Genomic DNA, 18,319 nt, shown 5'->3' with positions numbered 1-18,319 from the left:
ATCATTATTATTTAATGACGCTGTCAGTCACAGAAGAGCAGTTGTCATTCAGACTGTTTGAAGTGAAGAAAGCCATAACAGTTTGCAGGATATTATTAGTAATTCTACATATTAATATCTATTCCTGTTCCATCTAGTCCACCTCCTCAGTCACCAAAGGATATTGAAACGAAAACCCCTCAGTGGGAAATGAAAAAGGGCTTTTTTTCTGTAAAAAACGATCCCCCACTTTGAGAGCAAAGTGAGGTAAATCCAAAGTGACAACATATGTTTGTTGAAGGGGGAAGCTCAGTATGCCTTGGTTTGCGGCTTCCTCGTCCGCTGCGTGGTCTTGGTGTCAGGTCAAGGTCTGCTGGTCTGTGGTGATGTCTAGCTTTCCTGTCATAAACCATCTTCATCATCTCCACCATGAGATGCTGTCCACTGACTGTGATCTATGAGGACACCAGCCCTCCTCTTTTTTTTCACAGTAGCCTTGGCTTCCCATCACCAGAGAACTTAACAATAGAGGCAATGTGAAGGTGCTATATGAGGAGGGCAAGGAGCCAGGGCCTTTGAGAACAATCCAAGGGAGTAGAAAAGGGGAGAGTGAATGATGTCATCCCCATTAGATGCCACTATGGCTCAGTTTGAAAATGGATTCTTTGGAGAAATATTTCCTAGATGACTAATTAGACTAGTTAGGTGGTTTCTACACTTGTTACTCATTGCTAGTGTCACAGTAAATAATAGAGGAGTTATATCATTGCTATATATTTTGAGATACCTTCTTGTTCATGAATCCAACATGATTCTCTAAGAGATTGTACATTTGTAATTTGAAAGCTAGACTTTGTTAAGGAAGGATACGTGTGTGTATTTCCAAGAGGAGCAAAGATATGAGTTTAAATGAGAGAGTAGAACTGATTAGAATGAGTGGACGACCAGTAGGTCAGTAACTCCAGGGTCTGGAGCCATTGTAATGGACTGGACTGTGTCAGGTGCACATCCCATCTTCAGCTCAGCATACTTAAACAGGGATTTACGATTCCTGGCAGTTTACATAGCAACACAAATGCCAGAATCCCTGAAAGTTCAACTAAGAGCAAAGAGTCAATAGCCTACCACTTGTATCACTGTCTTCTGTGTTCGAACTGAGACCCTGCATTCCCATGCAGCCTTTATAGTTTACACACACACACGCACATGAGCACGCATGCACAAGCACACACACACACACACACACACACACACACACACACACACACACACACACACACACACACACACACACACACACACACACATGAACAAGCTCACTAACACACACGCACACGCTCACACACACACACACACACACACACACACACACACACACACACACACACACACACACACACACACACACACACACATGAACAAGCTCACTAACACACACGCACACGCTCACACACGCTCACACACACACACACACACAAACACACACACACACACAAACACACACACACACACACACCTCACAGCTAGTCCTCAAGTCAGTTGATTTAGGTGAGTGTCCACACTGGGGGTAAATACAGATCTCACCGCTGTGCTCTGACTAAGGCCTGACTGAATGACTGAGTGACTGACTGGTTGACTGTTTTCCGGGACTGTGTGTGTCTCCCCTGAGAGGATGAGACAGGGCGACAAAGCATTATGTCAGCAGTAACCAGAGATGGTGCCCATCATGCATGAGAGAGATATAAAAACGCTGACTCGTGACAAACTCTAGGAGACCTGGCAACACATTAACACATTAAGGGATATCTGAGACCAGTACACACTCGTGTTGAAGAAAAGGTTGATCACTGTAACCATAACAAACTACTATTTATTCCCTGACATTCCGGTAAATTCCTGTTGGGTCGGGGAACCAGCCCCCTCACTTAACGTAATAACACCACATTATAGAGAGTATCTGCTTTACATAAATCACACGAATTAAATTAAGATAAAGACTTTAAAAGGAAACGGTCATTTCTGATTTGAGATCCAGAGTGGTGCGAGCTTTGCATCAAACATTTCTTTACCACAGACCAAGACCATCGAATAGATCTGATCCCTGCTGAATAAAATGAGAATTACTTCATGCACGCCACAGCCTATCTTTAGAAATAGCTCAAATGTTGCCGACTGATAATCTGATATACGATCAAATAAATAGATTGTATCAGCATTGGGCTCCCGAGTGGCACAGCGTTCTAAGGCACTGCATCTCAGTGCTATTCTTATTTATTTTTTAATTTTAATTAAACCTTTATTAAACTAGGCAAGTCAGTTAAGAACAAATTCTTATTTACAATGATGGCCTACCCCGACCAAACCCTCCCCTAACCCGGACGACACTGGGCCAATTGTGTGCCGCCCTATGGGTGATACAGCCTGCATTCAAACCAGGTACTGTAGTGACGCCTCTTGCTCTGAGATGCAGTGCCTTAGACCGCTGCACCACTCGGGAGCCCAGTGCTAGAGGCGTCACTACAGACACCCTGGTTCAAATCCAGGCTGTATCACAACGGGCCGTGATTGGGAGTCCCATAGGGCGGAGCAGAATTGGCCCATTGTCGTCTGGGTTTGGCCGGGGTTGGCCGTCATTATAAATAAGAGTTTGTTCTTAACTGACTTGTCTAGTTAAATAAAGGTTAAGTTAAAAAAAAATATTATAATAATTGTCACTTGTTGAATTATATTCTATGGAATTATATTATTTTGAGCTTTTTTGACGAAAGAGACTATAAAGAATGAGATATGTTGAATATTGTGCTTGAACTGCGAGTTTGCACCTGTTTTCCAAATGAAATAACCCACAAGCTAAAACAAAACGTGTAATAGTAGAAAAGGCTCTTTGACCTTTTGAGTTAGTGACTAGATAACCTGTGCTTATCTTTCAAACTGTGCTCTGGCACTGATAATATCACTGTTATGGTCCACTGAGTTGATGACCCATAATGCTCAGCTCTTGCAGCACTGCCTGCACTTTAACATATACAGATCTAGAGCTGAATGGCCAATAGTACTGTAATCAGGTGACTCATACTACTAATAACTCAGTTCTAATCAGTTGGACAAAACCTGTCATCAACCCTAGTGCAACAGATCAACAGTCTGTAGGTAGGTGTTGCTGTGTTAGTCAGTCATCTGGTGTTGGCAGTCAGAGGTTAGATACATATCTGCCAATAAAGTGGGGGAGTACACAGTACAGTATTTTACTTGGTGATCATAACTATTGGATTACTAGGCCTTTTACAGTAAAACGGGGGAATTAACGTATGGGAATATGAGGGGCGAATGAGGCTTACTGAGAGCATTTTGTGTAAACAGAAACACCACCCCCCTGAACAAGACTGTTGCTTTGGATGGCACGATAAAGCCAGAGATTCCCTGCCAAGCTGCTAGCCCAGGCCCACTCTCTGTGTTACTCTGTACTGTGTTAGGCTATGCTGTGTGTTACAGTAGGCCTGCTGGGGTTTTTGGGGATGATTGTGTGACAGACGGAGGGAAGGATTGAGTGTAATATAACAGGTCCTGGCTGCATGTGGACGTGGGGACTAGGGTTGACTCTAGCTAGCACTAATCCCCATGCAGCAGTACCAGCTGGTCTCCCAGGCTTTTACACTCAATATGAGCATAAAGCAGAATTATGCTCCTTCGTTTTAAATGGGAAATGTCCGATGTTGCACTCAAAACCGGGGAGATGTAGAGCAGATGTAGCGGTCAGACTGGGGGATGCAGCCGTCTGAACAGCTGTCTGAACACCAGGGGGTGGGTGAATGGAGTTACAGTCAAAAAGAGGTTAGAGGTGGAGAGAATTTAGGCTTTGAATGAAAAAAAAACGTACCTTTAAGAAAGAAGGGAAAGAAAGAGGGTCTGAAAATGATGACCTTAGAATTGGGGTCAGAGAACATGAAGGATTGTGGAGAAGAAAGACAGGTAAGGTAAGCAGAACTTGTATAAAAGGAATTGTAGAGGAGACAGGGGCTGTTTATTCATCTAATGTTTGCATGTCCTTGCATAATAATCACACAAACGTCTTTTCAACATTTGGATGGATGCATAAAAGCTGAGCTGTGATCTAGCTATTTTACTCGCTCACTGCTGACACCCTGCTGTGGTCCTGCCGGAATGCGTTATTTTTGACTGTGTGAATTCTGATGAGTTTTCTGTGTCACGCAGTATTCTCTCTCTCCTAGGGGCTGCTACAGTGTGTCAGTGTAGTAATCTGACTAGTCCAACTGTACTCCTCAAAACAATGGGGCACAGTTTCAATCATGGCCAACAAACACTGTACGTACGCAAATCTGCAGGCTGGTGCACAATGACAGCATGAAGATATTTTTGTGAGAGTGTGTGTGTGTGTGTGTGTGTGTGTGTGTGTGTGTGTGTGTGTGTGTGTGTGTGTGTGTGTGTGTGTGTGTGTGTGTGTGTGTGTGTGTGTGTGTGTGTCTGTGTCTGTGTGTGCGTGTTTGTTTGTGTGTGTTTGTGTAGAAATAGGACAATCATCGCTTGTTCGTGTGTGGAGGAGGAGAGAGTGGGTGAGTTGAAGGGACGGGACGGGAGGGAAAAAATAATGAAGTTGTGTGTTTGGGAGCTCTCAACATATGTATTAGCTTTGCTGTCTGTCTCACAAAGATACACTCATTATGAGGAGTAAATGGTGCACTGTGAAGAGAGGAGAATGTCCTCCCTCTTACAAAAGCTTGGATGCTTCTATCCCCTACTGTACTGTAGCAAGCAGGGCTGGATCGCTAAAGGCAGACAAAAACAGGCTGTTCTGCAACAAATGAACAATAACTACCCTCTTTCACCTTCATTTGAATTGATAATCCAGGGTAATTATTAACTTCCACAGTTTAGACCGTACACCCTCCAGGTTTCTTTGCAGACACTTTGATGTAGTGAGTACTCTCCATTCATTGGGTGCTGTACGTGTTTCAGACGGCTCTCCCGAATGGCTTCTCTGCCTTTTAGGACACAGTGGCGGGGTTCCAGGATGTCTTTATTGCAGTTCCACTGATCCGGCTATCAGATCTAACAGCGACTGGAAATCACTTTCATATCATAGCCTGTCGCTGTCTTCTGAGATCCGCAGCGCAACTACAAAAACCACAGCATGTTATGGGGGTAATATACTGTTGTCCTGAATAAGCTTAGTTGATTATCTGTTTTGCGGTGGTGGTGGTGGTGGTGGTGGTGGTGGTGGATACTGGTGTAGTGTGAAGACAGCTAGCTGCAGTGGTGTACTGTTTGTGTCACTTGTGTCTTTAGGGGGAGAGAGGATGTGGGAGAGACAGAGGCTGCAGGGGGAGACTGAATGCGATGACGGTGACATAATTTCCATCCATCTTTTATTTTTTTGTCTTTGTTCAATTTTGCATGGGCCCTATGCTAGCTTCGGGCGCCCAGGCTTCGAACGAAATAACATTTGGAAATGTGGCCCCTGGAGAATAACCCTGTGCTGGTCTCTTCCCAGAGCCACTGTGTCTAACAACACCATATAGACCCATGCATTTTGGCTAGCAATATAAACCTCGGTAAGTTTTTTGCCAAACCCTGTTCTTATTATGGGCTGGGGGATGGTCTCTGTCAGCTAGGCTATATCCCCTCGGCTTCAACCCCCCTCACACACACACTAAGAGATGACCTTTTGGACTGAATCCCCCCCATGGTAGAGAGACAGTGGTTTGACTGCAGCTGGATTTAGTGTTGCTAGTTTGACTGCAGCTGGATTTAGTGTTGCTGGTTTGACTGCAGCTGGATTTAGTGTTGCTGGTTTGACTGCAGCTGGATTTAGTGTGGCTGGTTTGACTGCAGCTGGATTTAGTGTGGCTGGTTTGACTGCAGCTGGATTTAGTGTGGCTGGTTTGACTGCAGCTGGATTTAGTGTGGCTGGTTTGACTGCAGCTGGATTTAGTGTGGCTGGTTTGACTGCAGCTGGATTTAGTGTGGCTGGTTTGACTGCAGCTGGATTTAGTGGGGTGACATCCATTAGCCAAGATCAGCCATCATTATGAGCTCTGACTAGTGGGCCTCCATACCAGTATACGGCTATAGAGAAATGCAGTATGGGGTTAGTGCGAACCTTGCACTGATGAGGGTAATGATGTGAATGATGATGATGATACTCTCTGACTTCTAACCTCCTTTTTCCCTCCCCAGGACCATGGACCTGAGCTTGCATGACGCTCTCACGGATGGGGCGCCCCAGTTGGGCCCGGACAACCCGGTGAGGAGGGACTTCATGGCTTCCCTGGAGAAAGAGACCTTTGATGACAAAGTAGGCGAGACTGTGGGAAAGACTGACTACCGCCCTCTGCTGGATGGGAAGGATGGTAAAGGTAAACTGGGGTGCAGGATGGATGGAGGCTTTGTGGGAATGGGAAAACCCATAGAGAATTGGGGCAGCAGAGAGACAATCCAAGGAGAGGATTTAGCTGATTATTCTGCTCAGTAAATGCATATTATTGTGACGTATACCTGAATGCCAGCTGCTTACAACTTTAGGATAGACAATCTGTGAGTTCCCTGCCTCCACTTTAACCCCTCTTTTATATCTATGCAGATTATCCTTATCTCATATGCATGCAATATCATGTACATATGCTATTGTGTGTACAGTATAGTATATGTATCATGTAGTGTGTGAGTACATGTGTTCAGGAACAGAAGCACCCTCTCCAGCGCCTGTTATTTACTGTACTCTCTTCCTGCCACAGCGTGTGCGTGCATCATGCGTGTGTGTGTGGGTGCCTGTGTGAACGTGTGCATCCGCACTCTCGTGGGTGAGTGTGGATGTGTTGTTTGTTTTGGTTTGTAGCTGCCATCCTACTGTGTTGAAATGCAATTGCACCACTTTGGAACCTCATTTTGATGATCTCCAGCACAATGCTAGTGTCTATATAGGTGAAAATGGAGCATATCTATGATTTGTAGAAAAAAGTACAAATGTCTACACAATGACATCGTCCAAAAAAAGTTCAAGCATTTTAAAAACAGTGATTTTCAAACACTATGAGATTCGTGGTGACACGGGGAGCAAGAAAACACCCTCCCCTTAGCTAGAAAGTTTTGCACGTTTTGAAAATATCGTTTTTTGTATGTTTAATCCTACCCTGTGATGTCACAGAGAAGGATTATTTAGGAGCTTTTTAACACGTACAGTATTTAGACACTGGTTCGGTGCTGGAGACAATGAATAATAGGTTGAAAAGTGGTGGAATTGCCTTTTCAGTTTGTGTATCAACCTGAACCAAAGAGCGGAGTCAAAGAGGGACAATTTATGTATTTAAAAAGTATTTTTTGTAACTCACTCCATTTCTTAGGCAGTCTTTGGGATCTCTGATTCAGTGGTATTGTGCACTGATGTTATTGTGAACAGATTTTTTCTGAACTTGAACTTCATCTTGGGTGGCAAATTCCCCCTGATTTTATCTGAGAGAAATTTCACCCAAAAATATTTTGGCTACTGGAAAACTTCTGTGTTTGTTTCCGTCTACCAAGAAAGAACTCTGTCATGAGCATTTGGGGAAATTCACTCCTTTGGGCCATTCCCGTCACTGTGGTTAACCCTCCATTGTAATTGTTTATTGTGTTGCAAGGGCACATTTTCACAGCTGAATCATCCTCTTTTGGCTATGTTGAATGGCAATTGGTATTTTAGCCCCAGAGTGCAATTCCTAATTTGCACAGGAATAACAACATAGAAAGTGAGAGAAAAAAAATATAAAACAAAAAGTTCAGAGAATGAACATTATTTTTCCTAACTCTACCATTGGATGCTGCTTCTCAAAGTAACGTAGCCAGCTAATACATGTGATATGTAATATGATAAAGCTCAAATGTACAGCGATAAGTCTCCTCCACTCCAGATATAATATCCTTCCAGACAGTCAGTTCCTTCAGATCCAACTGTCTAACCACAGACAGTCTCGGTATACCTCAGACAGACAGACTCCAAGCACTCAGAGCATTCCCTTTCTCTCCCTCCCTCCCTCCCTCTCTCTCTCTCCATCTATCACTCTCTCACCTCTATCTCCCCCTCTCCCTTTCTACTTCTCTCTCTTTTGCCCTCTCTCCATCTAGATGACTATCACTGTCTTTGTCCATCTCTCCCACACTCCTTCTCTTTCTTTGTCTCCCCTCGTGTCATGTCACTTCCAGAAGTGTCAGCCTGGAGACAGCATTAGGGCAGCATTAGCATAGCCCTGACTGGAGCAATATAACAAACTCAGTCATGCACAAGTCAGGACACAGCAATGTCAATTAACACCCGGGCCATGAACATCCTCTCCTCTGGTGTCTTGGCAACATCGGTTGCATGTTAATTATCCTGCTCTCAAACTGTAAATATTCACATGCATATTCAGTCAAAACAATTGATTAGGATTAGGGGTGGATTAAAGGTGGTATTCTTTGACTTCTGAGGCTTTATGACCTCTATGTCAATCCGAACTGAACACATTGATTTCTTTAAAAGTGGAGTTGATTGACACATATGACGTCAGCTTTTCCACATAGCTGCTTAATTTAATTATGTCTAATTAAGATAAATCAACATCCTTAGCCTATGCTACAGTATGGGGTTTATTTCAGGAGGGCATACAGAACACAGTGTACAATGTAGCATGTTGGCTAGTGCCAGCAGTGTGCTGCATGATAGAGGCTCTGCGGTTAGCATGTGACTGCAGTATGCTGGAACATCAACAATAGCAGAAGGAGGAAACAGCTCTTGCTCATCAAAAAGACACAACACCAGTGTTGGCAGTGCAGATCTGTGTGTGTGTGTGCTGATTTCAGCATCTCCTCTGTACTGTATAATGATTGATGCTTTTAGAGCGAGGGCTCTGGTCAGCCGCTGTGTAGATCAAGACTTTCCCAAGGAAATATGAGAGCATTTGCTGCTTATCAGTCACGTACTATACACTAATCCTCTTCTTTGATACTGTAAGTAAAAAAAATACTGTACTTTTCCCCCAAAATGTATCTGATTTAGCTTCTGTTGGATCTAGTCAATATTCTTAGCATGTCTGATTTGTAGTGACAATTCAACATGCGTTCTTCCCTGAACTGAAGCCACACTACCTTGAAAGACAAGAAGGATAATGTATATTTGTGTGTAAAATGTCAGTGGAAATACACACTATATTAAGTTATTGTATCAGTCTATCATCTTAGCATGAGTAAAGGGATTCAACCCATGTTGTTGTCATGCAGTGCTATCAAATTCATCTTGCACTGAACTTTTGCCCCCTTTCCTTGACCTACGCAAAGTCATTGCTGTGTTCATCAATCATTAAAGGCTTTCCCAGAATCCTCCCCCTTCCCTCCTTCCCCAACATCCTTCAATCTCAAAGTCATTGGTTGTTTACTTTGTCGATTGTCATATGTAGTTGTCATATAGAATTGGATACTTTGATTTGGCTTTTCCCTTCATCTGTTTGTAGTAAAGAATCAAAGATCAGGCCTACATATGCTTATGACAAACAGCAACACAAAGTGAGAGAAAGCCATATGTATACAGGAGGGAATTCAAAACAGCTCCTCTCACTGTACAGCGGTAATCATTATCATGAGAATGATGCCGTTTTCTCTTTTTGCTACACCAATTATCCCATAACCGGTGAACAGATATGTATGCAGCTGAAACACGACTCTCATGGTGGAGGAGGCTGAAGCTGGGTGTGCCTGCCAAATGGTGGCGTAGCACTGGAGAGGTTTTGACAAGCCGAGTGCATATCAACCCCACAGGGACCGTCTGGAGCTGAGGCTGGGGCTGACTCCCTGTCAGGCGATAGAGGCGATAGAAGATGATGGACTTGATAGAAGATGATGGACTCTCTGGCCTCCAAGAAATAGCCCTCGAACAATGTCTTAGAAATGAGAAATAGCCCCTGGAACATTATCTTATGTGTTATGTCCAGCGTTAGGCCTATGTGTCATTCACCTACAGCCTATTGGGACTATACCATAACAGCTGGTGTAAGCTAATTACTTGTGTATTCAGTGTGGGTGTAAACTCATTAGTCACAGAACACATACACCGTACTTTATAAGTGGTCCATTAGCAATCCATGGAGGGCGTTCCATCCCTCCTACATAAACAACACAACTCCCTCCTTCATCCTCGTGAACCGCAGGAATTTAACATGCTCATGAATGTCAGTCACGTACAGCGTATTTTACAATTCATTTCTCACAACCACAGCCTTACTTAGTTACTGTTTAAAAACAGAAATCATCAAACGTCTGCTTAACCTCCATTCTGCACCTTACGTAAGGGTGTCCTTACGTAAGTGCCAGGCTAGCAGACATGCTTCTGTGCTGATGGAGTGAGGGAGAGCGAGGAAGGTCATTGTGACTCCTCCGGCAGAGTACAGAGGGAGCCATTGCACCCGGCATGACTTGGCAGTCTTTTGGTCTGGACACTAACTACCTCACGGCGCGTCTGCTTTTAAGAGTTTTATTCTCTTATTGTTATTATTGCTCCTGGACCCTTGTGTCATAACAGGATATTTGTATTTTATCTCCCTGCCTGCAGTTTGGGCTCCTAATGTCCCCTCTGAAAGGCTACTTGTCTTGAATATCCATATGGTGTTTAGCTCCCTCAGCGATCCCAGGGCATCCCTTGTAGTTCACTTCTGAAACCAGAGAGTTCAAACTCCCCAAACACATAATTTAGGTGTCCCTTTCAATTTAACCGAGAATAGCCTGGACCGTATTTACTTTCTGAGGTATCACACAATACTGCACCAGACAAGAGACCTAAATAATACAGTGTAGCCTACAACACTTTCGAAGCGAAACTATTTATAGTTAACTGTGACTGTGAGAGCTCTGACTGCAGTCTACTGTATCTGTTGTCTGATCTGATGTTGTGCGTGTATTCTAAAACCAGTGCGATATTGTTAGCCCTGGTTCCATTGGTTCCGTGCCATCCTCTGGGGTATAGGAAACTCTGGGCTCCTATGCCAGGGAAGTCTTTGCCATGCTCTGCGTGCCAGGACTGATGTCAGGTCAGACACCGTGCCAGCCCGGCTAGGGTGTTGCTGGGGCGGTGGGGATGTGGTTTTTGGGCTATGTTGGCATAACTCCTCTTAAGGGTTCTGAGGGGAGGTGGACGTGCTGCATGGAACGTACATAGGAGAGGACCAACACCTTGATGGTCCCCAGAGGCTGCTGTTGCTGAGCAACACAAAATACTGGGACTTACACCTTCCCTCACGTGACTCTTTCAGATATCTTTGTTTTATCATGAAAGCTGTGCTGGTATTTAACACTAGAAATTGGTGTGTGTGCGTGTATTTCTCCCCGTTTGGTATTTTGTACGTCTCGTTGCAGGACATATCACACAGTATCTGACTCTACACACTGATGGATGACTTTAGTTTTGTAATATCACCTAAGTTGCATCTAGTCAAGCAGAAGAGGTCAGATTGACATGCAATGATTTCTCTGGGGTTGTGTGTGTTTGAATGTATATGGGCCGAATGATCTGGTAAAGCTGCAGAGCCCTACAGGAATAAACACCAGATAGTACAGTGAGTTCCTCTAGGCTGGAATTTAAGCTTTAGCTGAGGTTTTTATGTCAATCAGTTATGACACAGACGGGAAAGGGTTTGCCGCCAGAACCTCAGATGCTCTCGTCTGGTTGGTCGGTTGCGTAACCATAGTAATGGCCCACGGTCCTGTACTGTCCCCTCTCGTCACTGTCACCCCTCTGCTGTGTTCCAGAGAGGGATGCTTTTAGGGACAGCACCCTGAGACACATTAGAGTAGCCTATTAGTCTAGGCCAGACATCTACTGACACTTTAGACCAGGTGGGCTGTATTCAATGTGCTTATCAGTTGTTGGAGGTGGAGTTCATATAACTAAACATTTATAGAGTTTATTTTTATTTATTTTTTATTTCACCTTTATTTAACCAGGTAGGCAAGTTGAGAACAAGTTCTCATTTACAATTGCGACCTGGCCAAGATAAAGCAAAGCAGTTCGACACATACAACAACACAGAGTTACACATGGAGTAAAACAAACATACAGTCAATAATACAGTAGAAAAATAAGTCTATATACAATGTGAGCAAATGAGGTGAGATAAGGGGGGTAAAGGCAAAAAAGGCCATGGTGGCAAAGTAAATACAATATAACAAGTAACACACTGGAATGGTAGATTTGTAGTGGAAGAAAGTGCAAAGTAGAAATAGAAATAATGGGGTGCAAAGGAGCAAAATAAATAAATAAATACAGTAGGGGAAGAGGTAGTTGTTTGGGCTAAATTATAGATGGGCTATGTACAGGTGCAGTGATCTGTGAGCTGCTCTGACAGTTGGTGCTTAAAGCTACTGAGGGAGATAAGTGTTTCCAGTTTCAGAGATTTTTGTAGTTCGTTCCAGTCATTGGCAGCAGAGAACTGGAAGGAGAGACGGCCAAAGGAGGAATTGGCTTTGGGGGTGACCAGAGAGATATACCTGCTGGAGCGCGTGCTACAGGTGGGTGCTGCTACGGTGACCAGTAGAGTAGCCTAGTATAGCAAAAATATATAGAACATTTTCCAAATACTTATGAAAGACACTGTAGCCTACATTGAAACCAGGAGGGCAAATCTGCTTGCAAGCTTTGTCAGTGGTACGGTTGCAAATCTACTGCTAATTTACCAAAGTTACTGTATTTTTCAGTAGTTCAGAATTATAGTATACAATTTAAAAAAGTCTTAAAGCCCCCAAAGCAACATCACCTTTGGTCAATTTTGTCACTTTAAATATCAGGCAGGGGCAACAGAGTTAGTTACTTTAGCTTAACATGGTCACATGCATGTTAGCTAAGCTGCAAGCGTGCACGGTTGTGCAGTACCCCCGGGACTGCCGTGCAGAAGAAATATCAGCCCGCGCAGAGAAGCAAGATATTGAACTTCACTTAACTTCTCGAGTTTTCGCCTTTAGTTAACACTATCAAGGTCTCCCTTTACTGTGGGAATTGTGATCAAATCAACACAATATTAGCCACTTTCAATGCAACATACCGAAACAAACTAGGCAAGAGATGTTGTTGTAGGCAGAACGCATCAGAGTAGGATTCCATTGCATTGACAAGCACGAATCAGTCTGTACTCTAAACAGACCAGTGCTGCATAACCGATCAGAGCTGCAGTAGGCTGATATGCAAATAGACCATTGCTATATATGGATCTGTGCCATTCACTTTGCACTGGACTGTGTTTACAGCATGAGTGGTCGTGAGTAGGTGCGCTTGTTTTGAGATCAAAGCGAGAGCTGAATGTAGCCAAGTGTTCACATTTTTTTGTATCCTTTGCTAGTTAGTGAGTTATTAGCCAGTTATAAATAATTTGTAGTCAGCAATGGTGGAGTGATTCCTTCTTAAAAGAGCATAAAATGTGTACATTTCTAGAAATTTTTGAAAAGTGAGTCAGGTAAAGAGCCTTTTTTTTGTCTTTAAGGGACAGTGTTATATTTTGAGACAGGCTTGAATAAGCTAAGTAGCCAATAGGCAGAGGGTAGAATAATTTGTCTGATTCTCTGTAATAATGGTATGGAAATAATAATGAATGTATTTTGTAAAGTGGTTTCTTGCATTAAACGACACAACATTTTCAGTCACCTGGTCTGAAGGACAAGTGGATAAGCCCTGCATGATTTTTCAAAAGTCTCATGGAATGTAGGCCTACATTGAACACCACGCATTGGCTGCTACTGTAGGCTGAATGATAGAACAGCTATTTCCATGTTAAAATGTTATGGGATGCATTTTCTCCATTGTTTTTGATGGTAGGCCACTCTGGTAGGCCTACGTTATGATCAAATAGGCACAGTAGCCCACTTGACCACTGTCTGAAACTGTAACTTAAAGCAGGTACAGCCTCAGTGTTCACAGTAAACGCTCGCTTGTTGCACCGAATTTTCACAATGTTCAAGTTTGCGCTCAGCAGACTTGAAATTTGCTCAGTACTGAAAAGAATTTGACGGAACATTGGTCACACAACTTAGTCACTTGGTCCTATCTCTAACACTTCAGTCCTGATGTTGATGTTCTGTTTTTTTGCCTCGTCATTGCAGGTTCCAGTATGATGCCAGGAGGACAGATGGGGACTGGGATGCAGCGGCAGGAACCAATGGGAGAGAAGCGTCCCTGTCCAACTGGACAACAGTCTGCCTTCAATGCTGACTACCTTTCAGGTGAAGCTTCTTTCCCCCGGTTTGAATTCCTCTAGTGTTTTATGTATGCTCAAGTGATAAGGCATGCCCTGTGAAAAGGCATTTTTTGATCCCTATCATCAATTGCCTTAGATGCTAAAGATCCCTCTGTGGCATATTAAGCTGTCTAGTTACCTAGAGCTGCCTGTCAAGTATGCCTGGCACAGCCCGGGCACTCTTAGGAATGTAAATTGGGCAGTACAGTGTTGCAGGACACCTAGTTAAACGTGTGCCTGCATCTAAGTAAGGCTGTTGTTGTTGTCTCCGTGTTGCTGTTTTCTCTAACCGTCTGGACATTCATATTTCATAGCTAACTATGAGTTGTGTGATTGTGAATGATATTTCTATCTCCTTTGGGGGGTTTAGACTGGCTATTGATCTGTGTCTGTTGTGTACTAATCTGGTATTGGTAACTGACGTCTGATGTCTATCTCTCCCCCCCCCATCTTATCTCTAGGCCCAGTGTCTAGTATGATGGGAATGCCTGGTGAGGGGAACCAGAACAAAGGAATGAAGGACAGCAACATGCCAGACTCTCTCATGGGTACTGCTTAATAATACTGTGAAGTGTTTATGTAACACCAGCATGTAGTTAGGGCTGTGACGGCCATGTAATTAGGAATGACGGTATTTGGCCAGAGCCAAATGACCGCGGTCACTGAAATAACCTTTCGAATAGAAAGAAAATACCTACAAAATATATAATATATACATATTCTTTTTTTACGCACATTGGAATTGGAATCGTATTTACGGTCATTGTGTACGTTGCCTATGCGTCATCAATGGGCCGTGCGGTGCACTCCTTCAAGAAGTGAATGGGAGTTGGGTGCTTGCTCAAAAACCCAACATTAGCATGAATCCCATGAACAAGAAGTACAACATTACAAATCTTTTCAGAGAAATTAGATAATCAACTTGTTCTCTGTAATATCGTATAGCTTTGGAATCGTGACATTACGTAGGCCTACTTTCAAGGAAAATAGGCATGTTTCTAGACTCATACCCTGACTTTAAGAAGGGATTGCGTGACGATTAGCTTAGCTACCGCATGACGCAGCATGACAACGTGGATGCGACTGGTTGACAGTCTGCTGTGTGTGGCATTATACGTTTCTCCATTCATTGCCCAATGGGATTCCTATCTCCTCCTTTCTCTAATATCTCTGACTTAACTCAACTGGCATTACAAAAATACAATCCATTGCATGAGCCAGATCAGTTAACATCATTTGAATCAACATTCTACATTACCATGGAAATGTTTGCGTCACAATACCAGGCAGCTATTGCTAGTGTACCCATGAGTTTACCAGTCAAATTGCCAGAGTTTGCTTGTTTCAGCAAGGCGCAACAAAGTTTTATCACGTTAAGAGTCCATGTTATGGAAGAAACGGACTCAACCGCACGAATGCCCGACCGTCACATCTTCAGTCAGCTGTTCGTCCTCCCCCTCAGGGAACCAGTGGCAATATATCGAAAACTTTCCCTTTGGATGACTAAGTTATGTTAGGTTATGACGGTTCTTTCATTTTCACGACGGTCTTCACCCATAGGCTAACTGTCGATTACACGGTTATACTGTAGTACGGTAATTGTGCCAGCCTTAGACGTAGTGCTTATCACTGTGTATTATAGCACAATATAGTAGTAATAACCTGTATAATAGAGTAGTTATAACACATAATATAATCGTATTAACCTGTTTGTCTTAATTCCACTCCCAGGTTTCTCCCAGCCAGGGATGATGAGCATGAGCATGAACATGAGCATGAACATGAACATCAGCATGAACATGAACATGAATATGAATATGAACATGAATATGAACATGAATATGAACATGAATATGAACATAAACTGAATATGAATATGACCATGAACATGAATATTACCATGAACATGAATATGAACATGAACATGAATATGAACATGAATATGACCATGAACATGAACATGAATATGAACATGAATATGACCATGAACATGAACATGAATATGAACATGAACATGAATATGACCATGAACATGGACATGAATATGAATATGAACATGAATATGACCATGAACATGAATATGAACATGAACATGAATAAGAACATGACCATGAACATGAACATGGGTTCAGGAGGTGTGGGGGGCATGGCTCCATTCCAGTCAGGCATGCCTCTTATGGGCAACCCTCAGAAGGCCTCTCCTCTGTTTGCCTCAGCCCCCCCAAGCAGTCCCAGGCCCCCTTTAAACCCAATGATCACTACCCCTCTGCCCCGGGCCACAGTAAGAGGTTGTCTCACACAGAGCAGTTCAACTGGGGGCCTGGGTGGGATGTCCAGAGGTCCAGTCACCAGTTATAGTAAAACACAGTATCAAATGTCAGGAAATGAAATAGGTTTTGTTGATGATAGAGCTAAAATGTGACCATGAACAGGGTAAACTATAACCGTCACTTCTAGAGGGTTCCTCAAAGTGCCAGCACCTTAGTAATCCAAAGGGAACGTTTTAGATATATTGCCACTGTTTTTGTTTTTACATACTAATGCAGAACTTGTAGTTAACAGCCAGCTAGTGGTATTAGTTGTTACTTACATAACGGTTATTTTCGTGTAGAGGCCATCAGAGCAGAAATCCAGTGCTGCTCCGGCATAAATTATAAGGTTCAAATCACACAACTCTTTAGTTTATTACGCAATACCTCAGATCTTACTGTAACTTTATAACATTTGTTTGAGAAGCAATAATAATTATGTGAGGATTCCTAACCTTATTTATTAGGAAAAAAGAAGAAAAAAATTCTTAGACAACCCTCCCCCACATCAAAGTCCTCATTGAAGTGCTCCGTTATATTTGGATACATTTATAAAATATGGATACATATATAAAATAAGATACATATATAAAATATGTATCTTTAAATATTCATCTTGAATATTGCTTTCTGAGTGAGGAAGCCACATAGACTAGAAGTAATGTGCATTCTGTCAGGAGGCCAAACTGAGGCTTTGGGTTAAGATGCTCTCTTCACTTTTTAAATGCCAATATTGCATGAAACATAGATGATAATGATAATCGGACCTCCTGCACATGTTGTTTGACATAGACACGTAATCAATGAAGGAAGGACATTAAGGAAAATAGCACATCAATCAATTAGAGAAGAGGGCAGCGATACACTATTTAGATGAAAAATACATTATCATTAACGATTGGGGTGAGAGAGGGGAGAGGAGCTTTTCATTATTTTTCATTTCTCTCTGCCCTGCCGTGTTAAGTATTGGAATGGTACTACCCATCAGTATTAACTAAGACACATGGACGCAGAGAGGTTTTGGCCTTGTTATGTCTTTCTCACAACATAAAAAAGGGCATGTGCAGTATGTTGTTTTTGTGTGTACCGTATCTTTCAGTTATTCATATATTTATGATTTGATGTAAATATTGTCTACTTCTAATGTCCTCCTCAGTATTTGTTTGTACTGGGTACCACATGTCACATGACCCCTTCCTCTTGATTCATTGTTTGTCTGTGTTTGTCTATGTGACCTGCCTCTGTTGTTGTTATGCAGTCTGCCTGTTCCTTGTACATGGATTAATTTGCTCATCCGCTCATGCGATGTGCTGTCGAGTGTACAGTAAACATCACACTGCTCAGTCTCAGTACAATCTCCATTCTCCCCCTGCCCCGCCCCGGCAGAGAGAATCACACCCAACCAGCTGCAAGCTCGGAGCAGTGCACACAAAACAATTGTCCCTCTTCAGACTAACATGTAATCCATAAGCCTAAAATGCACATCTATAAGCCTACTGGCCAGGCCGTAAATAAATTATAGTGGAGGTCGTGTCAATATGACTTAACTTACATCAGTTCAAAACTCAAGGCACAATTTTATTTCACACAATTGATTGAATCATTTTTATTTGTAGTTTAATAAGAACATTTTTTTACTCAGTGGTTGAGTTTCATACATTTTGGTCGGAATTTCTTAGAGCAAATAAGATATACCCTGATTTTACACATAGCAATGAATGGAGAGGATTGGCAATTGGTTATTGGTCTTTACAATGGTCTTTACTATGGGTAGTGACATTCCTTCCTCCT

General features: G+C 42.7%; 1 protein-coding gene across 6 annotated transcripts in view; it reads left to right on the top strand.

Annotated features, from left to right (window-relative positions):
- Positions 1–18,319, top strand: part of map4l (microtubule associated protein 4 like) — a 53,675-nt gene that overhangs the window by 1,677 nt on the left and 33,679 nt on the right. For 2 of the 6 annotated variants that reach the window (XM_029725577.1, XM_029725571.1), the window contains exons 1-4: positions 4,967–5,139; positions 6,175–6,353; positions 14,086–14,205; positions 14,681–14,767. In XM_029725577.1, the coding sequence (XP_029581437.1) occupies positions 5,129–5,139; positions 6,175–6,353; positions 14,086–14,205; positions 14,681–14,767 (397 nt within the window). In that variant the 5' untranslated portion in view covers positions 4,967–5,128. Of the gene's footprint in view, positions 1–4,963; positions 5,140–6,174; positions 6,354–14,085; positions 14,206–14,680; positions 14,768–18,319 lie in introns of those variants that run through there. The other 4 variants (XM_029725576.1, XM_029725575.1, XM_029725572.1 and 1 more) reach the window with 4 other exon arrangements.

The sequence above is a fragment of the Salmo trutta genome, chromosome 31 (genome assembly GCF_901001165.1).
Source record: "Salmo trutta chromosome 31, fSalTru1.1, whole genome shotgun sequence".
Lineage (NCBI taxonomy): Eukaryota > Metazoa > Chordata > Actinopteri > Salmoniformes > Salmonidae > Salmo > Salmo trutta.
Note: the sequence above shows the minus strand (reverse complement) of the source record. Positions and strands in the feature narration are given on the sequence as shown.